Source organism: Cetorhinus maximus, chromosome 26 (genome assembly GCF_964194155.1).
Source record: "Cetorhinus maximus chromosome 26, sCetMax3.hap1.1, whole genome shotgun sequence".
Taxonomy (NCBI): Eukaryota; Metazoa; Chordata; class Chondrichthyes; order Lamniformes; family Cetorhinidae; genus Cetorhinus; species Cetorhinus maximus.
The window spans coordinates 16032456-16056499 of NC_135904.1; the positions used below are offsets into that span (position 1 = coordinate 16032456).

Below are 24044 nucleotides of genomic sequence, written 5' to 3' on the forward strand. Positions count from 1 at the left end.
GCAGCTGCCTGTCGTCTCTGCGGGCACCTCTCAGGGCGCTCCGGATGAGGGCGGCTGCTCCTCTGCCCCTCTCCCAGTGACCAGCATCCGGTGAGGCTGCGGCGACTGGGGAGATGCCAGCTGTGGAACTGGCAGCTTCCTCCCAGGCGGGGCAAGACAGGCTCCACAGGCCAGAGGACGTCCGCCAAGGTCATCGAGGCCAACAGGACATCACAGTCAGCAGGTCGTCTCCGATGCCACTCCCAGCAAGGGGGCAGCACCAAGACACAGCACCCGGAAATGTAAACATAAGGCACCTTAGGCACAGCCCGGGTTTATCACTGGTGATTTTGTGTTGGCCCGAGATGAGGTCTTTATGATTTGCTTTGAATTGGAACACCCTTGTCATTTTGTTCCATTAAGTTTCTTTGCCTGTGATATTAAATTCAGACATGTGACCATGGCTGAGGGTGTCTCTTTTCTTCTGCTTGTGCATGGTTTCCAAAAATGTTAGGAGTGCTTTGTGGGACATTCAACTTTATTAACAAGGCCTTAGTTACTGTTCCTAACCTGGCAGATTTTGCACTTAGGTATCGAGTTTGGAACCTACAGCCCAGGCTTGTCCTGGGGTTCCTCTGTGGTGGGCTAGCTGAAGGTTCGTTGGATTAAAGCTTCCCGGGTGTCCCTGCCTCCCTGCAGTATGCCCGGGTCAGCGTCTACCCCCTCAGCATTTCCCTGTGCGTGCTCATCCTCGGACTCGCTGCTGGACTCATCGTGTGCAGCCGCAGCCACTGCATCGACGTCTTCATCGTCCACTGCGTCTCCCCTTTCCAGCGGAAGATTGTGGAGTGCGCAGCATGCAACCACTATCACCGACACATGGGGGGTACTGGAGTGCGCCCCCTGAGCGGTCCAGGCATCGGAAGCGCATCTTGAGAAGACCGATGGTTCTCTCCACCACGGCCCTTGTGGAGGTATGGCTCCTATTGTAGCGCTGCTCAGCTTCTGTTCTTGGATGGCGGAGAGGCGTCATGAGCCACCTTCTGAGGGGATAGCCCTTGTCACCCAGCAGCCATCCATCCAGCCGGGCTGGAGCACTGAAGAGCCCCGGCACCTGGGAGTGTCTGAGGATGTAGGCGTCGTGGGAGCTGCCTGGGTACCTTGCACAGACTTGTAGAATCAGCATCCTGTGATCACACACTATCTGCACGTTCATGGAGTGGAAGCCCTTCCTATTGACAAAAGCACCGGGCTCACCTGCTGGTGCCTTGATGGCCACATGTGTACAGTCTATAGCACCCTGGACGCGGGGGAAGCCAGCAATGGCCACGAAGCCTCTGACTCGCTGTGTCTGACTTGCCTGGTCCCAACGATAGTGGATGAAGGTCAATGCACACCTGAATAGAGCGTCTGTAACCTGATTGACACAAGTGTGGACAGCTGATTGGAAGACACCACAAAGATCACCCACCGAGCCCTGGAAGGAGCCAGAGGCATAGAGGTTGAGGACAACTGTGACCTTCAGAGCCACTGGCATGGGGGTGTCTGCCCTCACAGTTAGCGGAGATCTCAGGCCCAATCATCTGACAGATATAGTTGACCGTCTCCCTTGAGAGACGGAGCCTCCTTCGGCACAGCACCTCAGACATATTGAGGTAGCTGCTTCGCTGCCTGTATACCCTGGCAGCAGGATAGTGGCGTCTTCTGTGGCCCCTCCCGCCTTGGACTGCCTCTTAGCCCTGCACCCCTTGTGCCTGCGCCTGTCCTCCCAAAGATGGCTCCTCTGGAGGCTGAATGTGCACTCCTGGCCTCCTCCCCCGTCTAGCCCTCCCTTCCTCCTCAGAGGAGGTGCCTCGAGCGACAGTTCAGCTCCCATTCCTACTCTAAGAGAAGGCTTCCTGAAACCTGCAGGCCTAAAAAAGATTCCTCGCTGCAGAGTGCTGACCTGAGGGTTAAGAGTCCAGACAAGGCAGCTGGTATGCGTTTTGAAGGATTGCAGTTCACACAGGCAAGTTTCAAAAACTTTGAAAAATCAATAGAGAGAGCAGACTCACGACCCCAATGAACCCTCTTATCCCGCCCGTGGATGAGGTTTATACAAATGTGTCCTACCCGCCTGCCCGTTGCGCAAAGATTACATGGGCGCCGAAAAATCGTCCAGGGCCTTAAGTGGCCTGTTAATTAATGGCGGATGCACATCGAGTATCATCGCGTGCCCGCCCAACGGAATATCGCGATGGCACACGGTGACATCGGGACGCTCGCCAGATGTAACCGCGCGTCATTTTACAAGCGGACACGTGGGGCCTGCCCCCGCATGCCAACGGGGAAAATTCTGCCCCAGGAGTTCATAAATTCCAACCAATGAGGAATTCTTGAATTAGAGTAATTTTCTATGATGCTCCAGGGTGATTTTCAAAGTAGCTCCCAAAACGAGTGGGAAGTTAGTCATGTTCCCCCGTTTGGTGCCAGCGTGAGGCTCTGGGGCTCATTAATATGTTACTGATGAACCAAGCAGATGCCCGCTGCAGTTAGCCAATTCTGGGAATTGGCGAGCACCCACGCCCAGCCAGAACCCCTACCCATCAAATTTCCTGGGTTGTTTCATCGGCAACCACTCGCTGTCCATTTACGGTGAGATTGTTCAATATCTGATAGAACTGGGTGGAGTGACATTCATCCATTTGTACCTGAACGTGACAATTATCATAATGCTGGTCTCAGATGTTATTGAAATGACTGAGAAGCAGCTACCCCCATCCGCCATGATTTCAAGTTGGCGGCCATTCGTTTGTCAGGAGGGAACGGAGGTCGTTCAAACTCACTTCTGCAGTAAAGAGTCAGACGGACTCGAAACATTAATTCTGTTTCTCTCTCCACAGATGCTGCCAGATCTGCTGAGCTTTTCCAGCATTTCCTGTTTTTAGTTCAGTTCTGCACTCTTGTACTATAATTGTTCTAAAACACCTTGACTTGGACAGATCCAACGAGAAGGGAGTTCTGTTAACAGATTCGGCATCTTCATAACTATTATTCTTAAATACAAGGGAATAACTTTAACAGACAGATACTGGCTATCTCACATTTAGCAGTAAAGCTTTAAGCCCATAGCAAAGCAATTTGATAGTTTACCTTCCAAAATGATCTCATTGTAAGGCTCTCCTCTGTCACCTTTAGGTCCTGGTTCACCTTTTGGACCTGGTAACCCATCTAAACCAGATGGACCAGGGTCTCCTTTGTCACCTCTCGGTCCCAATTCTCCAGGTTCCCCTTTTGGTCCAGGGGCAGCTGCAATTTGAAGAAGAAATTTTGTTTGAATATAAAAGCTAATCAGCTGATTACTTTGTTATGGAAACACAAGCGCTTTGATGTATAAATAATATAATGTTTTATGCTCGCAAAACCCAAAGAGTTCTCAGCCAATGCCTGAGTGACTAATGTTTGATGATTCAACTTCACCATTTAACTCAGCATATATTTCACCTGGCCAATTAAACTGATAAAACAAAACCGGCTGTCAAGTGATTTTGGGGCTGACACCTTCTATCGGCAAGTTTCTTATTTACAGGCAAGAGCATTTTTCAAGGGCCCCAGGTGGGGAAATATGTCAAGTAGGAGAGGTGAAATTATTCTTAAGGTTATTGGCTGATAAATGCTTCGAACAGTGTTCCACACTATTCCATTGCCCACCCTTTTCTCAGCAGTTTACCCATTGCAAGCGAACAAGAAGACTTTTTCTGTGACTAGCTACTGAATAGTAGAGACACTTAATAGATTCACTACCTTTTCGAGCTCGTTTGCCTTCCTTTCCAGGTGGTCCAGGAAGCCCAATAGGTCCATCTGAGCCATTAACCCCAGGTAATCCATCTAAACTTGGAGGGCCTAAGAGATATATCAATTAAATATATCTTTGTATAGCATAGCATGTCTAAAATCTATATACCCTGTAGTGACAAATGCTAGTCAAAATTTCTCAGTTGTTTTAAAGAATAATCCTCCTCCTCAAGGTACCATGGCCCTAAGAGGCCATTGGCAGCCATGGACTTCCATTGAATTGGTCCATGATTATGCTTGGCAAAGTACTGCAGTGGTTTGCCGTTGCCTTCTGCAGTATGGCTGACCAGGGATCTCTCCCACTCATGCCACTTGCCATCAGGCATATTGGAAGGATTTTCAGGCTGATAGTTAACCTGTTTGGCCACTTTATGAACACCTTCCATGGCCATCAAGTCCTGAAGTGGGTCTTGAACCCAGAACTTCTGGCCCAGAGGTAGGGAGGTAGCCACTACTCCACAAGACCTCCCCTAAAGAATAATATCGATGTAAATTATTAATAATTCTTACCTGGTGGTCCAACTGGTCCTGGTGGACCTGTTTTATACAATTCAGAAAAGAAGCAAATTTAGATGTCATTAATTAAAAAGAGGTTACAGTGTTAAATCTAAGTACATTAGAGCATCCTCTTACTTTAAGGGAGAATTTCTTAGTGTAAACTTAGCATAAAATAAATGGTAGACCACTACCACCCAGAAGGACAAGGACAGCAGCTGCATGGGGAACACCATCGCCTGGAAGTTCCCCTCCAAGCCACACATCATTCTGATGTGGAAATGTATCGCCGTTCCTTCACTGTCGCTGGCTCCCTAACTGCACTGTGGGTGTCTCCACACCACGTGGACTGCAGCGGTTTAAGAAGGCAGCTCACCATCGCCTTCTCAAGGGCAATTAAGGATGAACAATAAATGCTGGTCCAGCCAGCGACACTCACATCCCGTCAAACGGAGTACCTACTGACTCAACACAAAACTGGATCAATTTCTGCTTCAGCAAAGAGTAGAGGGATATTAGTTACTGATTAAGGTAAACTTGGTCAGAAAGGGGTGAAGTTTCTTGCTAATGTTACATTTTTGCATCAAATTTCTTCCTTTCTTCCCTCTCCTTAATGCATCAGTTCCTTCGTTGCCTGTGGTGTGCTTTGGGAAGATGTGAAAGGTGCACATGTAAATGTTTCTCTTCCCGAGATCCAGTTTCATGGGCACAGTCACGTTGTGGTGCCTCATCAAAGAGGCTGCGAATCATCTGGACAAATCGGCCCATCGTTGGTTGAACGTAAGTTTCTTGAGGACACGATTCAGAATAAAATAATTACTCACTTCGAAAGGCATAGATTAATTAAAGATGACCAACAGGGATTTATAAATAACAAGTTGTGTCCGACAAGCTTAATAGAGATCTTTAAAGAAATAACAGAGCATATTGACAAAGAAAACACAGTGGATGTTATGTATACGGATCTTCAGAAAGGCAAGTGTTAGCGCGAGAGAGAATGTTGTGCCCACTCCAAATATGGCCCCAGAACATTTTCCAAGTTAACCTCATGGCTCCACAAAAATACTGCAGGCCACTGCCAGCCAAGGCATGCCCCTCTCCACTTTGCCACCCCGACCCCCACCCCAGAGCCACCTACAGGCTGGTGCAGCGTCCAATATTGCAGGCTTGAAGTCAGTGAGCCACCTTACCCATTCAGGGCACGCAGCCCGCCAGTGACATGGAAACGAGGCCTGATCCTCAAGGTGGATCTGACCAGCCGCCTGCTTTAATGGGCGGGCAGCGCTTTGCCAATCCGCCTGCACGTGTGCCCCTGAAAATTAGGAACATGGTCCTATGTTGTATGGCCCTGAATGGAGGCTCACCACCCAAAACATGGCTGCATCTTCCACCCATTAGTAAGGTCCCTGTAGACATGACGGCGAACACTAAATAGACTCAGTTAGTTAAAATCGATCCCACATAGGGCAGCTCACCAAAGTAAGTGCAACACCAACTCCTTCAAATGGCAACAGCTCACACTCCCAGCCCAATTTACACTCGAATTTAAAAATGTTTCCAGTGTTTCTCATGAACTGACAATTACTGGTTACTTCTTTGAGATTTCAATCTTGTGAGATTTTCTAACTCCCTCCCCACACCCCACCCCCACTCCTTGATTTAATACAACATTCTTAAAAATACAAATTCTGCTACTTTCTGAATTTTGAAGATCTAACCTTTCAAATTCAAAGGAACGTCAAATGCTAAGTGAAAACAAATAGGCAGTATTGTTCAAATTTGAATTCACTCACACACACACACTCTCTCTCTCTCTCTCTCTCTCTCATACTTGCAACAATATTTCAAAATAATTTTGATACTTCTCTGAACTGCAGTGTTATTTTTACCCAAGTTGTGTACCAGCTGGATTTAAAAGGGCAGCCAATTCGTAAAACTATCCAGACAATAACTATATTTTTCACATATACACAATACATAACGTATATCAGATTAAATGTTTAAATAAAAACGTTTCTTTTTCATTTATTACCTGCTTCCATACTGATAAACATCTCTCCGCAGTTTTATTAGTACCTCATTCAAACAAAGTATTAAATGCTAATCTCTAATTAAATGGAGTTCTGACCATATATTACTGCTTTCCCAATGGATGGAGGTTTAGGCATTACCTATTATGTTAATTTCTGGATTCAATATCTAGAAGCAGGACTTTATGGGTGAATACACTGATATCAAATTCACCTAATTATCCAAAATAAAACATTGCTAATGTACAGCTAAAAGCTACTGCGGATGCTGGAAATCCAAAACAAAAACAGAATTACCTGGAAAAACTCAGCAGGTCTGGCAGCATCGGCGGAGAAGAAAACAGTTGACGTTTCGAGTCCTCATGACCCTTCTCTGCCGAAGGGTCATGAGGACTCGAAACGTCAACTGTTTTCTTCTCCACCGATGCTGCCAGACCTGCTGAGTTTTTCCAGGTAATTCTGTTTTTTTATTGCTAATGTACAGGTCAGTCTCAAAGCATTACTACCAAGAAGTCCATTACCCCCAAAAAATAGGAACTTAATTTCAATGTGACATTCCCTAAAAGTCTATTGTTGAAAAGCGTGTGTGTGTGTGCGAGGGTGTGTTTGAGGGTGAAGGTGTGTGTGTGAGATGGTATGTGTGTGAGGGTGAATGGGTGCACAGGTTTAAGTGTATGGATGTGCATGTGTGTGTTAGAGGAAATTGCCATAATTTATATATAATATAAAACTACTTATCAGTACCGACCCTTCCAAATGTATGGAAACAGAAACCTCTATCTTCCAAACAAGGAATTCATGGAAGCATTAGGTTTCCAGAACAGTAATGCACTATAAAAATTAGATGAGTAATTTAGACAAATACTCTCACGTGTTGTAGACTTTATCAGACCTTCAATATGCTGGCCTTCATCATGAGAGTATTTGAGTACGGGAGTAAGGATGTCTTGCTGCAGTTATATAGAGCCTTGGTGAGACCTCACTTGGAGTATTGTGCACAATTTTATCTTATCTAAGGAAGGATATACTTGCCACAGAGGGAGCGCAATGGAGGTTTCACCAGATTAATCTCTGGAGTGGCAGGATTGTTTTGTGACGGGAGATAGAGGAGACTGGGTCTGTATTTCCTAGAGTTTTGTAGAATGAGGGGTAATCTCACTGAAACATAAAAAATTCTTCCAGGGAGTGACAGGTTGGATGTAGATAAGATGTTTCCCCTGGGCCATTTAAGACTGAGATGAGGAAAAATTTCTTCACTCAGAGGGTGGCGAATCTTTGGAATTCTCTACCCCAGAGGTCTGAGAAGCTCAATCACTGAGCATGTTCAAGACAGAAATTGATAGATCTCTGGAGACTAATGACATCAAGGGATGTGGAGATAGTGTGGGAAAGTGGCATTGAGGTAGATGATCAGCTGTGATCTAATTGAATGGCAGAGCAGGCTTCACAGGCCGAATGGCCTACTGCTGTTCCTAAGTTCCTATGTTCAGTGCGTCAGTGCAGTTTGCAATTAGCAGGCTATCAAAATTCACAACAGTATGTCATGATAAAGTAGACAAGCAACCTTGCAGGTTGCTATGTCACCGCCACACAGCTATCCCATTAAGCCTTTCATAATAACACCAATGAAATTATGTGTAGACCCACAAGAAACCTCACGGGTAACTCATGAACCCTGATTTTAGCCTCAACACATTTTCTAAAAAATTATCAAAGCACAACACAATTCTAAAGGGTGACTAGCTATATTTATGACATTAAAGAGTAATTCATAGTGAAGTCACTTAATCGATTTCAATTTTCTGCTCTGATATTCCATGCAAAGTGAAAATATTCTCAGAGACGTACCTGTTAAGCATATTCCCCTAGTGCTGTTGCACAAATCCATGAATATTCGAATCTAAAAAAAAAGTAACCATAGTTACAAAAAAAAGTTCACAAAAACATTACCGTCCTTTTAGAATTACCCATTTTCCAACTTCTAAAATTTGTTAGCGATATCAGAATGGCTTACATTCAAAGTGCCACCCCCACACATCTTTGAAACAATCTTCTCTTATTATAAAAGCTGTCATTGTCAGGCAGTTTGGCACAGAGGCTGGTGCTCAGCAGTTGTAAGAGCAGAACATTTGTGGAACTCGTTGTGGCTTTAACAGTCTCAGCAGCTGCTGTGGGCCCCAGTGATTCATCACAAGGCCGACTACAGGTGTTGATCAATAATTAGATGCGTCAGGTCCACTATTCATTAAGTTGCAACCATTCTGCCTAAAGACAAAGTGAAAATGACAGTGGGCTGTGCGAATGGAAAGGAAATTGCTGCCTCCTTTCTTCAAAGCAGAAGTTAAACCAATGCAGCAAATTAAGAGTATGACGACACAACTACTTTCACATCAAGGTTAAATCGTGTTGATTTTTTTCTAAACGCAAGGCACTATATAAATGCAAGTTGCTGCTGAAGTGTGAAAACAACTTTGAAGATATTCTCTCTCCTAACAATCAGTTCTGGACCTGATGTTTCAACTGTTCGAACAATATAGAAGGGAACTACTACATTTCTTTAATATTATCAGACTTATTAATGAGATTAAGAAATGTGAATGGGGAACAATTAAAAGAAGGCCTGATAGTACTGCCATTAAGCAGATAGATAAATGTCAATACGATGCACAATATACCTTATGGTTCCATTTTAACTTGGCACCCATGTCCATCCCTAGGCGACAGTTTGGTAGTGGAGTTTTCTCCAATATTTTACTTTTCTTTTGACATTTGAAGGCGCTATATTTACAGAAAAGTGTGTGTGTTGAACTGAGTTTGTTAGTTTTTTAAAACAAAAACAGAATTACCTGGAAAAACTCAGCAGGTCTGGCAGGTCAACAGTTCTGTTGAAGGGTCATGAGGACTCGAAACGCCAACTCTTTTCTTCTCCGCCGATGCTGCCAGACCTGCTGAGTTTTTCCAGGTAATTCTGTTTTTGTTTTGGATTTCCAGCATCCGCAGTAGTTCTTTGTTTTTTTTTTAGTTTTTTGTTGTTAGTTTTTTAGTTTGCTGCTAGCAGTGGCTTCAGGCAGCTTCAGGCTGCTGGTCTGTGACTAAGTAAGTCCAGTCACAGTATTATTCTACACTAAGTATTATCTATTATTTAATTCTTAAACATATTTCTTTCCAATTTGCACTTGTTCCCTATCATGTTCATCAAACTATTTAAAGGTTATTCCTCCTTATCATACCTTAAATCTGAACTATTGGCAAATAACAAATGGTAAATAGGAACATGGGAACTGGCATAGGCCCTTTGGGCCCTCAAGACTATTCTAATTCAATTAGATCATGACTGATTTATGTTTTAATTCCATCTCCCTGTCTTGGTTCCACAACCATTAATATACTTCCCTAACAAAAAATGTATTAATCAGTTTTGAAATTTTCAATTGACCTAATCTCAACAGTTTGGGCAGGATGGTTATGGGGGATAGAGTTCCAGATTTCCACTACCCTTTGAAGAAGTGCTTCCTGAAATCACATAGTGGAAGGCACACAGAAGCATTCAGAATCAATTCATCATCTTAAGAATATCCTTTCTGCTGAAGGGGAGGGAAAGAGGAGGAAGAAATAATTTTGAATATCAGGCAATTGGAAAGATTGCCAATGTTAATGCTACTCTGTTAAACAGATACTAAGGGTAGTAGTCTAATAACATGAAAACCTATCATTGCAGCGTTAATTAAAATCTGGGGGCATTTAAGAATCTGCTATTCATAATAATACAATAAATGTGACACGTCACCCAGTTAAAGCTAGTAAATATAAAACTTAAGTTAAAGAACGCACACCCACAAATTGGTGTGTCAATGAACTTTTGAGAAGTTCCCAGATAACAGACGTTAAACTTCAATGTGCAGCAAAGCTCTGGCTCCAGTGCATTTTAATCTTAGTAAATTTTCTAGAGTCAATTATATTTGCATTTTTACTGCTTGGTTATCTGCCATAAACCAACAATCTAGTTCTGCAATAAATTCATTTCTATATCAGCCTGTTTTGGACATGATGTTTAATATTATTCACTGACCAACAAGGTTGTAAAACATCAGTTAATATTTACATTGATAATATTTAGTTCTTCTTAATTCCATAATGACAGTACGAAATGTGCCTCAAACATTGATGTCTATATTTGCTGCAGGAACCATACTCGCGGCTCCATCTTATATGTCCTCGATTACTACATGTTTAAAATTGTACTTTTCGGAATTACACTTCTGAATGTTTCCTTTTCCTTGGGTCTGAGGTATCAGTATTCAAATCAATTACAAAATACAGCATTTTGATATGATTATCTGGTCTTTAGGCTTCTTCAGATACTTAGTAGTCATTTGGTAGTTGGTTTAACCAGGAGTATCTGCAAAGGACTGCTATTCAAAATTAGCCAAATTGGCCCAGTTAAAATTTTGTTAATGTGTTTGTTTTATTTCTCCTTATTAACCAGTGGAAATTGTATCAATTATATTGACAATTAAAAGCTTAGTTAAAGCATACAATACGTTGGTTCTTAGTAATGTTTGACAGCTTCACCATTGGGAAAACAGAAATGTCTTTAATATACACACAGTAATGGTCATGCAGTAAAACCAGTGGATTCGAATTACAAAGTCAGCATATTAAAATATCACAGTGCCATTTAAATTCCAATGTTCTTTGACAAAAGAACTTGTTGCAGGGCATTTGTTTCTGTGGTTACTGTTAAAAATATAATACTGGCCTGAACCATCGTTATCACTGAATACATAAGTTGCGGTTTGAATAGCTAAAACCCACAAATACTTCCATGTGTAAGGATCACATGTTTCCTTTCCTGTTTCACTGATAGCAACATTTATTTGGTATCCAGAAACCACTGAAATGCATCAAGAATGACAAACTTGGGGGGAAGAATTTCACTGCTGAATAATGATTATATAATTTAATATAATTATTTAATGATAGTGTGCTTTCCCAATGTTTTGCAAATGCCAACATCACTAAAGCAGGTTAGCTGGCCACTTATCTCCTAGTTGTTTGTGGGACCATGCAGTGCGCAAATTCGCTGCAGTGCTACAACATTACAATAGAAACTACACTTCAAAAGAAGGTACTTCATTGGCTGTAAAGCATTTTGCCACTTCCTGAGGCTATTTAACGTACTGTATAAAATGCAAGTCTTTCTTTTTCCTTTTCTTTCTCATTCACCCTTTCTTTCTGCTGCCTCACCATTTCTTTAAAATGAATGCAGCAGATTCTGGTTTTCACTGTTTGACGGGTAATCATTCCACAATGTATGGCTGACACATATAAGATCCGGTCTACATTTTGAGTTGGATGACTAATAGTGCCGCAGAAAAGTTCAGAGGTAATGTTTAATTGTTCAAAGAAAGCTGCAAATGTGGGTCCAACACAACAAACAAGGATGGTCTGATGGCTCTCCATTTCTTCCTCAAACAGAGGCCCAAACAATCCCCATCCACCACTACTCTCCTCCGTCTGGGTGAACTTGTTCTCACACTGAACAATTTCTCCTTAAACTCCTCTCACTTCCTCCAAATAAAAGGTGTGGCTATGGGTACCCGCATGGGCCCCAGCTATGCCTGTCTCTTTATGGGGTATGTGGAACATTCCTTGTTCCAGTCCTACTCCGGCCCCCTCCCACAACTCTTTCTCCGGTACATCGATGATTACTTCGGTGCTGCTTCAGGCTCTTGTCGGGACCTGGAAAAATTTATTAATTTTGCTTTCAATTTCCACCCCTCCATCATTTTCACATGGTCCATCTCTGACACTTCCCTTCCCTTCCTTGACCTCTCTGTCTCAATTTCTGGTGATAGACTGTCCACCAATATCCATTACAAGCCTACTGACTCCCACAGCTACCTCGACTACAGTTCCTTATACCCCGCTTCCTGTAAGGACTCCATCCCATTCTCTCAGTTCCTTCGCCTCCGTCGCATCTGTTCTGATGATGCCACTTTCAAAAACAGTTCCTCTGACATGTCTTCCTTCTTCCTTAACCGAGGTTTTCCACCCACGGTGGTTGACAGGGCCCTCAACCGTGTCCGGCTCATCTCCCGCGCATCCGCCCTCACACCTTCCTCTCCCTCCCAGAACCATGATAGGGTCCCCCTTGTCCTCACTTATCATCCCACCAGCCTCCGCATTCAAAGGATCATCCTCCGCCATTTCCGTCAACTCCAGCATGATGCCACCACCAAACACATCTTCCCTTCACTCCCCCTTGTGGCATTCCGCCGGGATCGTTCCCTCCGGGACACCCTGGTCCACTCCTCCATCACCCGCTACACCTCAACCCCCTCCCACGGCACCTTCCCATGCAACCGCAGAAGGTGCAACACCTGCCCCTTTACTTCCCCCCTCCTCACCGTCCAAAGGCCCAAACACCCCTTTCAAGTGAAGCAGCATTTCACTTGCACTTCCCTCAATTTAGTCTACCGCATTCGCTGCTCCCAATGCAGTTTCCTCTACATTGGAGAGACCAAATGCAGACTGGGTGACCGCTTTGCGGAACACCTTCAGTCTGTCCGCAAGCATTACCCAGACCTCCCTGTTGCTTGCCATTTTAACACTCCACCCTGCTCTCATGCCCACATGTCCGTCCTTGGCCTGCTGCATTGTTCCAGTGAAGCTCAACGCAAACTGGAGGAACAGCACCTCATCTTCCGACTAGGCACTTTACAGCCTTCCGGACTGAATATTGAGTTCAACAATTTTAGATCATGAACTCTCTCCTCCTTCCCCACCCCCTTTCTGATCCCCCTTTTTCCAATAATTTATATAGATTTTTCTTTCCCCACCTATTTCCATTATTTTTAAATGTATTTCCATCCATTGTTTTATCTCTGCCTTTTAGCCTATTTCGATCCCTTCCCCCCACCCCACCCCCACTAGGGCTATCTGTACCTTTATTAGCACATTTCTTAGCTAATATCACCAGCTTCAACACCTCTTTGTCCTTTTATCTATGACATCTTTTGGTTATCTCCACCTATCACTGGCCCTCTATCCAGCTCTACCTGTCCCACCCCCCATCCCCCTTAAACCAGCTTATATTTCACCTCTTTTCTATTTTTCCTTAGTTCTGTTGAAGAGTCATACGGACTCGAAACATTAACTGTGTTCCTCTCCGCAGATGCTGTCAGACCTGCTGAGATTTTCCAGGTATTTTTGTTTTTGTTTTGGATTTCCAGCATCCGCAGTTTTTTGCTTTTAAACAAGGATAATGACTGATTTTCCTATCTTAATGACATCCACACAGGTTTCTGTTTTTAACCTTTAGTCTAAACTGCTTTGTCGTTTTTGCCAACCTAAGTGAGAAGCATGATTTTCCATACACAAGTTATATTGTGTCTAAGATAGTGTATTTGTCAGTTTTATTGTTTTATTATTGAAGCAAGCGGGTGGATGGTTATCTTAGATGGGCAGCCAGCCAGCTTTGGTTCCGAATAATGCCAACAGCAAAGGGTTCGGTCCCTGTTCTGCCCGAGTAGACTTGGAGCTGCCTTCTCACCCTGCCCCAGAACAAAATCACAGCATAAACTGCAATTCAACGCCCCTCGAATTAATCAAGGATGCTAACAGAAGAAGATTAACCCAGTGCCAAATCTGAAAGTATCCAAGCTACACTTTAATTTTTTTAATTCATTCATGAGATGTGGGTGTCGCTGGCTGGGCCAGCATTTATTGCCCATCCCTAATTGCCCTTGAGAAGGTGGTGGTGAGCTGCCTTCTTGAACCGCTGCAGTTCATGGTGCTGTTAAGAAGGGATTTTGACCCAGCAACAGTGAAGGAACAGCGATATATTTCCAAGTCAGGATGGTGAGTGGCTTGGAGGGGAACTTCCAGGTGGTGGTGTTCCCATGTGCCTGCTGCCCTTGTCCTTCTAGATGGTAGTGGTCATAGGTTTGGAAGGTGCTGTCTAAGGAGCCTTGGTGAGTTTCTGCAGTGCATCTTGTAGATGGTACAGACTGCTGCCACTGATCATCAATGGTGGAGGGAGCTTTGTCCTGGATGGTGTCAAGTTTCTTGAGCGTTGTTGGAGCTGCACTCATCCAGCCAAGTGGGGAATATTCCATCACCCTCTTGACTTGTGCCTTGTAGATGGTGGACAGGCTATGAGGAGTCAGGAGGTGAGTTACTCGCCACAGGATTCCTAGCCTCTGACCTGCTCTTGCAGACACAGTATTTATATGGCTAGTCCAGTTCAGTTTCCAATCAATGGTAACCCCCAGGTTGTTGATAGTGGGGGATTCAGCGATGGTAATGCCATTGAATGTCAAGGAGCGATGGTTAGACTCTCTTTTGTTGGAGATGGTGATTACAGCCGAATTCTGCTTCAGCCAATGTCCAGTATAGATAAATAGATAGCTATCAGGAGAAAAAAAAATCATGCTCATTTTTGATGCCCCACTTCCCCTCCCCCACCACTGCTGCAAGCCAGATCACACAGAGATCAATTGTAACGACCCCAGCACCACTCTGACTGGAATAAAAACAGAAAATGTTGGAAAAACTCAACAGGTCTGACAGCATCCGTGGAGAGAGAAACAGAATTAACGTTTCGAGTCTGTATGACCCTTCTTCAGAGCCTGGCCTACAGCCGGACACTCTGACTGAGTTCAGCTGATGCAGAACAGCCCAGGTTTGTGTGGTTTAGTGCAATAACTTGTGTGGATTAAGCCACTGAAACTGTGTGAGATCAAAATTACTCTTCTAAATGTAATCCGGATGCGGAGCTTAAAATTTCAACGCAAATTTCAGCCAAGTGGGTTCTCTCTGTAATTATATGAATGATAACCATTGAAACCTCATTTTGCATAGATGCCAATCAGGAAAAAATATCTGGAATTTCCAATAAAATACGATTCAGAGATTAGTTTGACTTAGAATCGTAGGACAGGATTTTCCAGCAGGCGTCAGGACCCAGATATCAGGCCCATATAGGGCTCCTGAGTCCGCCCATGTCATCAGCAGCCCATTGGTGTAAACTTCCAGGAGGCTGCCTCCTAATTGGCCACCTTCACATTCGCTACCCTGTTAAGGACATCAGGTGGCCTCCTGATAGTGCAGGCACAATCTGAGCCCTCGCAGCACTGTCAGGACAGTGGCCCTACCAGGAGAGGTGTGCGCTCCTGAGGCAGACAGGCAAGCGTGTGGGAGCCTCAACTTGGAGGTTGTTGTAGGGAAACTGCTGTGGACTAGTGCCAGATGGACCTGCGGCCATTCATCCCCACGGCCTCGTCATTGGGGCATGCAGCTTCTGGTTCCCTGGCCTGCAGCCAGACATTGCCTTGATCAAGGGAGAGTTCCCCCAGAAGTCTTCAGAACCAGCTTCTCCCTATTTTCCTGGTGCTCCCATTTCCACAGGGCCAGGGAAATCCGGCCCATTTAATAAAAATAATAGATAGACCACAGGTGGTAGCCATTTGGCCTATCATGAAAGAGTTATGTAATTAGTCCCATTCCACTGCCCTTTCCCCGAGGTCCTGCATTTTTTTTCCCCTTTTAAGTATTTATGCAATTACTTTTTGAAAGTTACTATTGAAGCTACTTCAGGCAGTGCATTTCAGATTGTAACAACTCTGCTTAAAAATATTGCCCCTCATCTCACCTCTGGCTCTTTGCCAATTACCTTAAATCTGTGTCCAATTGTTAATGGCCCTCCTGTCACTGGAAAGTTTCTCCTTATTCGTTCCATCAAAACTGCTCATGATTTTGAACACCTCTGTTCAATCTTGCCTTAACCTTCATTCTCTCCACAATATTGTAGCTCTGCATCCCTGGTACCCTTCCAATGTCTTCAAATCCTTCCTGATAAGTGTGGCACCTCGCCTTGAACAATTGATTATAACATACACTCCTGAAGAAAGTGCACCATAAAAACACTCATCTAATAACCCAGAATCATTGTGCATTTTGTAACTTCAGAAATTAACCAGCTAATTTCATTTTCCAATTCAAGTTGTATCACTTAATGTAAATAAACAGATTTTCCCTTCAATTAACTTTGCTGGAGGCAGTTGCAATCCTTTTTGTTTATAAATGGAACAGTTTCAAAGTGCATCTAGCTTCAATGTTTTAAATTGAAGGATAGTAGAGCATTTTCTTAATAAAATATATAGGTTATTTCCTGATATATACATTGAAATAAAGTGCAATAAACTGTGCTTCACTTGGGAGGAATATTTAACACATTGTTTGGCAGCTTCTTAAAGCATTCTTGTCATCAGTTCATTCTTTATAAACCCTGTTCCACTTCAAACTATACCCAGTTAAAATCATACGCCATCAATCATTGTCACAAAGAACCCCATAATTTATATATATATTTTTTTTAATGAGTGCATGTCCCCTATAATCAATCACTAAAAGGTTACTTACGCTGATAATTACTAGACCTAACTTTCCATGCTAAGTTTAATAAACAGTTTACAAGAAATGCAGCAATGTTATTGAAAATTACAGGAAGATTAAGTGTAAGATCCTGTTTTCACAAAGCTAACAGCAGGGTGGCCCAAATCATCCGGCAACTGGGGACAATTCACAATTCACAGGGGCATCACCGGCCTGTCACAAGTTGCAGACCAATTTGGGAATTAATAATGTTCTGACATTATTATTTCAGCAAAATCTGGCCCATTCTCAGTGCCTTAAATATGTTGCCCTATGTCTGAATCTCAGCCTTGTGCTAAACTCCCTTAATAATCTCTTGCATCTAATAATCAAAGTGCTGCTTAATTCTTTCAAGATGCTAGTTATATTTTGTGACCAATATCCTTGGGCATTTAATGAAAACTTTAGCTGCAATTCAAAACCGACAGGTTTTATCTCAGGAATTCAGGCAAACAGTTAATAGATTCGTTTTACACTGATGAGTAAGAGTACTAACATTAAACCATTAGCTGTTAGACATGGCCTTGAATATACAGATTTCCCCTAACGCACAACTGACTCAATGTTAACAGCTGTTTGTGAAAGGCAGATGAGAGTGTTGGACTACTTGGAATTAACATGGACAGACAGGGAATGAGATGTAAAATAATCCACATCAGTGAGATAACTGAGGAAGAGGAAATTCACTCTGGCCGTTTCATACAGCAAAGACTGTGGTCCTCCCTGTCAGAGCAGCCAAATCCCATCTGAATGATTCCAAGGTTTTCACCCACCCAAAAATCCATTCCAATATTCAATTATTGATTGCATGATGTCCAAACTCAATCTTCCAGCAGTTTGAGCCAATGCCCCAACGTTCAAAATCTATAGCAGATTGTAAATAGGCTTCCAGGTGTATTTTTTTCTAAATCCCTTAATATTGTGGACACTTCCTTGGTCACCTTCCAAGACTGAAGAACCTAATTTCCTAGCTATAGTTTAATGTTCTATACAGTTCGGACCATTACTCTTATTTCCCAGTTTTTACTGGCGTTCCATTTGAAGGTATACAAGACCAGTTCAGACCAGTACTCTTATTTCCCAGTTTTTTTCTGTTTTTTCCTTCTGGTTTCATGACTAGGAAGCTAAAGTACAGAGACTTAGTTCAATTCATGGGGAGACAGTGGTAATGTTATTGGACTAGTAATCCAGGGATCCAGGCTAATGCTCTGGGGACAAGGGTTCAAATCCCACCACAGCAGCTGGTGGAATTTAAATTCAATTAATAAAATCTGATATTTGTCAATGGTTGTAAAACCCCATCTGGTTCCCTAACATCCTTTAGGGAAGGAAATCTGCCGTCTTTATCTGGTCTGGTCTACATGTGACTCCAGACCCACAGCAAATGTGGTTAAGTGCCCTCTGAAATGACCTAGCAAGCCATTCAGTTCGAAGGCAATTAGGGATGGGCTACAAATGTTGGCCTTACCAGATGCACCCACATCCCATGGACGAATACATTTAAAAAAAAATTAACTGGGAGCAAGAATTCAGCTTTCTGTTTTCTCAAAGTTACCCCCACCATATGCTGCTTTCTGCATTTCTGGTTCATTTTAGTTCACGTTGCTTCCTGCTTTTTTTTTATCACTTGAGAGACTCAATATAATGAAAAGTCACTGTGCCTACCGGGATCCTTGAGTAGGTCATCATCATGATAGTGTCCTCAGCATCCTCCCGGCTCCCCGGCTCCTGGTGGCTTCTCTTGTTGCGATTCCTCTGCTCAGCCAAATCGGAGTGGCCCTGGGTCAGGTGTGAGATGAGCTCCATGGGCCATGTCCCAGACAAGTCCTCCAGCCGCCCCTCCAAAGCTTCCAGCTGGGACCTGACGGTGCTGCATTGCACGAAGAGGTAAACCAGCCCGGCGCAGTTTAACAGGCTGATCAGGAAGAGTCCCCAGAGGAAAACACTGGCTTTCACCGAGCTGGGCTGCCCTGTCTGGAAGGTCATGTTTCTGCCCCCGGTTCACGGGGAAGATCAGAGAGATCGGATCCCGAGGCTGGTCAATCCCCAAAATTGCTCCCAGGCTGAAGAAACTGACGGTCTCGTCCAATATTCAACCCCCCTGATCGCAGAATTTTATGGCTTTGACTGGCACCTGATTTATATGCGGATTCGCCCCTTCTGCTCTGTGGCTGGAGGCGGCTTCTGAGATTAATCACATTCACTTCACTCATGCCCGATGTGTAAGAGTCACAAACATGGCATTCAGTCAGAGACAAGGGACTGACTTACACCCGAACTTTACAGGACAGCCTAAGTCAGATTGTGCAATGTAGCATTTATTGTCCCAGTGACAACTGTACTTCCCTAACTTCCAAACACAGGGATGAAGGATTTGTATTGTATTTTGCCTGAAGGAAAGCAACTTGATATGTCCAAGTCCCTGATCATATTCTCCTGTATCCCCAATAATAACCCATTCTATTGGCAGGAATGTCTTCCAAAATCCCTGATTACTCTAAAAGCAAAATTCTGCAGATGCTGGAAATCTGAGACAAAAACAGAAAATGCTGGAAAAACTCAGCAGGTCCACAAACATCTGTGAAGAGAGAAACAGAGTTAACGTTTCGAGGCCGTAAGATTCTTCTTCAGAGCTCTGAAGAAGAATCATACGGACTCAAAATGTTAACTCTGTTTCTCTCTCTCCACAGATGCTGTTAGACCTGCTGAGTTTTTCCAGCATTTTCTGTTTTTGTCCCTGATTATTCTGTTGTACCCCTGGTAATAAGCTGTGATATCCCTAATAATATCCCTCTGTATTCCCGATACTGTCCCACTGCAAATCTCATAATATCCCGCAGCATCCCTGCAACTGCCCTTCTACAACTCTGACAATATCCTGCTGTAGTGATCCCAACCTGCTGCACCACCCTCATAGTGCTCCTGATTATGTCCTGCAGTACCCTCGATAATGTTGTGCTTTAGCTCTGATAATCGAGGGCATCTCCAGAGGTTGGGTGGGGGGTGAGGGGGAGATGGGGAGGTGGGGGGGGGGATGTGCTCTTGCAAAAGTTGCTGCGGGTCTCTGGTTTACCCCCTCCGCACTCTCAAATTGAAGGGGTGAGCTATTGTTCTACAGCAGCCAGGCAAATGTAATCACTTGTAAAACTGTCGGATAGGTTTGACATATTACTTGGAAGTCCATTCATTGGCGTTCTCTACCCCAGAATGTTAAAGATGCTCAATTGCTGAATATGTTTACAACTCACATTTCTAATTTATGAGACTCTAAGGGTGTGGGGATAAGGTGGGAAAGTAAAGTTGAGGTAAAAGGTCAACCAGATTCTTATTGACTGGTGAAGCAGTCTGGAAGGGCTGTATGGACCACTCCTGCTCCCATTTCCTTTGTTCTTATCTATTTGTTTTTGTTCTGATGCACAGAAGATGGGGCTTCCCAATTATATTAAGACAAGGATAACAACTTTATTTACTCATTTTTGTCAAGGTCCAACAGGGCAGTACCTGAATCCCATTTTTTAATGGGTCAATGGAAATTAGCTATCTAAAATAACCCAGACAGCCTTCCAAACTCAACACTGATTTCAACTCAGCCCTGAGAAGAGTTACGCTGACTCGAAACGTTGACTCTGTTTCTCTCTCCAAAGCGGCTGTCAGACCTGCTGAGTTTTTCCAGAATTTTCTGTTTTTATTTCATATTTCCAGCATCCGCAGTGTTTTGCTTTTATTACACTGATTTCAACAACTTCAGTTCATAATCATTGCTCCCATTTTTTTTTTGGACAGGTACTGGTCATTGCTCTGCCTTTGTCATTTACACTCCCTCTAGACCCATCATTGGTTTCTGTACTTGTCACGTTATCATCCTCTTTTGTCTTGCACCATCATCCCTTTTGCCATTTAGGGCAGGATTTTACAGCCCTTCCCGCAGGTGGGGTTTTGCGGTCCCACCGAAGCCAATCGACTTTTGAACAACTCGCCGTATTTTCCAGCCCCACTCCCGCCGTGACAGAGCCGTAAAATTCCACCCTTAATCTCTCCTGCCTTCCACCCTATGAAGGCCTTCCCTCTATTCCCTTCCTCCCCTTTCCCCTTTCCCATCCTCTGTACTTGCTTAGTCCAGTCCCGATGAAAGGTCATTGACCTGAAATGTTAACTTGCCAGTCAGAATATGAAGCTAAAGTATACGTGTATAGAAAAGCAGAAATAAAAGAATTACAAGAATTAATTTGGACAGGATGTTAGTAATGAAGAGGAGGTCTATGAAATGGCTCCTCAAACACTAATTCCACTATCATGAGCACCAAGACATCTAACTCCAGACTATAGAGTCCAGTGTCACTTGGTTTTGTGAAATGAATGTTTACATGTTTCTTGAAAGCATTCTATTCACAATATTTGATGCTGAAAGTGGTTTAAAATACAGTAAGTCACTTGCTTGCACCCAAATGGCTAGCCAGGCTCCTGGACACAATGTTCATGTCATTCACGAACCACATATGTAACCATTTCATCAATAGCCGGCTGGTCAATGTTCATATACCTGCATCCCTTGGTTATTACATGTCTTAAGTCTTTATATAAATGTAAATAATCTATAGGAATGCTGCTTGAATCAGATGAAGATGGGTGTGAGGTGACTCTCACAGCCAAAATGCCAGCATTAACCAATTGGGCCGAATGAAGTTTTTGTGCTGTACACTCGATACAACTTGATGTGCTAGTTTTTGATTAAAGAAGCACTTTTTCAAAGCAGCCAAATTCCGTTCTTTAGTAGTAAAAGTTACTTTTATATAAATATGAACAAGATCTTTAATAAAATTGCCTATAATAACACATGAATGAGGTCTGCACATTATCTGAGAAGTGACCTTTGTAAAGGATTTATGAGAAATGAAACTTAGCCTTTAGCTTGCAGGAAACCTGAAAACCTATTTGAGTGCACAGCATAAATCTATATGGGGCAGGCTAAAAGTTAAGACTATAGTCGGTGCTTGTTATATGTAGACACAATATTATGTACAGACAGGGACTTCTCATTGTAGAATTTCCCAGACTAAACTGTGAAAGAAACAGAAATATAAATGGATCGTGATGGGTACAGAGAAACACTGAACTTTGTTCTTAAAGATAAACAGACAGTTCTATTCAACTGTTAAAAGATCATAGAGTTTTGATGACACATAACGTTAGGAATTCAAGGCAAAGTAACAGAGTTAAATGAATGAAACACTTAACGTGTATCTGAAACTTTGCTGAGGGTCATTCAGATTGCTATTGGGTATGGATCAGTAGAAGATTGCACCCAAACGCGATGCCAAGGTGAATTACTTTCTAGAGAAGGAAACAGATTAGCTTCTTTGAGGTGTGCAGAGGCATTCCTGCCACAACCTTCCAAAGGAACAGCTGCTGAAAGAGTTTCACAACAGATCTAGTGGGATTTGAGGCTGCCCCAGTCAAACAAAGAAAGAAAGGCTCCTAGTGAAGAATTTAAGGGACACCTTGACATGTAGGAAAGCATGTAAGAGTGGGGGCATAGGGGAACAGGTGTGGCAGGGGTACATATTGAGAAACTGTACATGTTCCGGGTCTGACACATGTGCGGAAACAGCAGGAGAAAGTGCCAGGCCCAACGCATACGCACCCATGAGGTGAGGAGAAAAGGGGGGTAGGTACAAGTTGGTGAGAGAGAGAAAGAGACAGTCAAGGTGCTCAGCCAACTAGCATAACATGAAATAAGAAATGTAAAGCCCTCATCTACCTCGATAAAATACTTAATAGCAAAAAATATGCTCTGGGTAAATAGACCATAAGGTTCTGACTATCAACAGAACAGGCTGCTCAGTTCAATACTGTCATTTTACATTTTTACAATATATCACATTACAGAAAATTTCAACTTAGACTTTCCTTGTATAGAACATTAATGCCACTGTAATTATTATATAAGGTGTTCTGCAAGTACCCAGTATATCCTCCTGTGTTTGTCTTCCAACAGTTACTGAAGACTTATTAAGACATTTTTTAATGACTCTGGCTTATTAAGCCCTTTATTGACTTTTGGACTGCTGTAAACCATGTGTGTTATGTACAGGGTGATCCCAGATTTTCTGGGATTGACCCGTAATCTGAGCTTCTGTCCTGCGTCCTGGGTCAAGCCTTCCTGGGATGCATTTTGTCCCAGATTTCTGCTTTAGCTCATTTCTGTACATGTGTTAGGCCTGGCATTTTCTTCTGCTGTTTCTACACATGTGTCAGACCCGGAACTTGCACAGTTTCTCAATATGTACCCCTGCCACCCCTGTTCCCCTATGCCCTCACTCTTACATGCTTTCCTACATGTCAAAGTGTCCCTTAAATTCTTCACTAGGAGCTGGGTCACCCTGATTGTGTATTGATTCTTTAAAAATTCATTCGTGGGGTGTGGGCATCGCTGGCTTGGACAGAATTTGTTGCCCATCCCTAATTGCCCTTGAGAAGCTGGTGGTGAGCTGCCTTCCTGAATCGCTGCAGTCCATGTGCTGCAGGTACACATTCCTTATTGACTTTCTAGTGGTTTGGTACATCTGAGTGGCTTGCTAGGCTATTTGAAAGGGCATTTAAGAGTCAACCACATTGCTGTGGGTCTGGAATCACATGGAGGCCAGACCGGGTAAGGATGGCAGATTTCCTTCCCAAAAGGACATTAGTGAAGCAGATGGGTTTTTACGACAATTGACAATGGTCCTCATTAGACTTTTAATTCCAGATGTTTTTATTGCGCTGCCCAATTTTAATCAGTAAGGAATTATGATTGTTTCACCTACTTCATTCAAATATTGAGCAATCATCATATCCTTCTATTAACATCTCAAGGATGCTAATCTGTGTTTATCTCTCCAAATGAGTTTGTCCTGACCCTATATATGGACGCAGTTCCGCACTAAGCCCCACCCAGTAGTCATCTGAATCCTCTGAGGAAACTCAGATCCCACCAAATGTTTAATCATTCATTTAAAACATTGACAGCTCAAGTGACAGAACATTTATAAGGGAAATTAGTTTCCTCAACTACTAATAATCTGTACTCGTTTGCAGTGTTGTGGGAAAATTATATAACAATAGTCTTATGGGATATCTATTTCGAAAAACTAACCAGTTTATTGAGACAGGGTGATTCAGGAATTGTTTTTATGTGATCAGACTTCCATGCAGCATGTTGACAGCTGTGGCCATCTTGGTAGCACTCTCACCTCTGAGTCACAAGGTTCTGGGTTCAAGTCCCACTCCAGG

The 24044-nt window shown here is 43.3% G+C and overlaps 1 protein-coding gene across 1 annotated transcript in view; it reads right to left on the reverse strand.

Moving 5' to 3' along the window:
* Window positions 1-18867, reverse strand: part of gldn (gliomedin) — a 36636-nt gene extending 17769 nt beyond the window's left edge. Inside the window, exons 1-5 of the mRNA XM_078530220.1 lie at window positions 18441-18867; window positions 8187-8238; window positions 4324-4350; window positions 3763-3861; window positions 3112-3267 (exon numbers count right to left, since the gene is read on the reverse strand). Coding sequence (XP_078386346.1) covers window positions 3112-3267; window positions 3763-3861; window positions 4324-4350; window positions 8187-8238; window positions 18441-18761 — 655 coding nt within the window. The 5' untranslated portion in view covers window positions 18762-18867. The remainder of the gene's footprint in view (window positions 1-3111; window positions 3268-3762; window positions 3862-4323; window positions 4351-8186; window positions 8239-18440) is intronic.
* Window positions 18868-24044: the final 5177 nt, after the last annotated feature.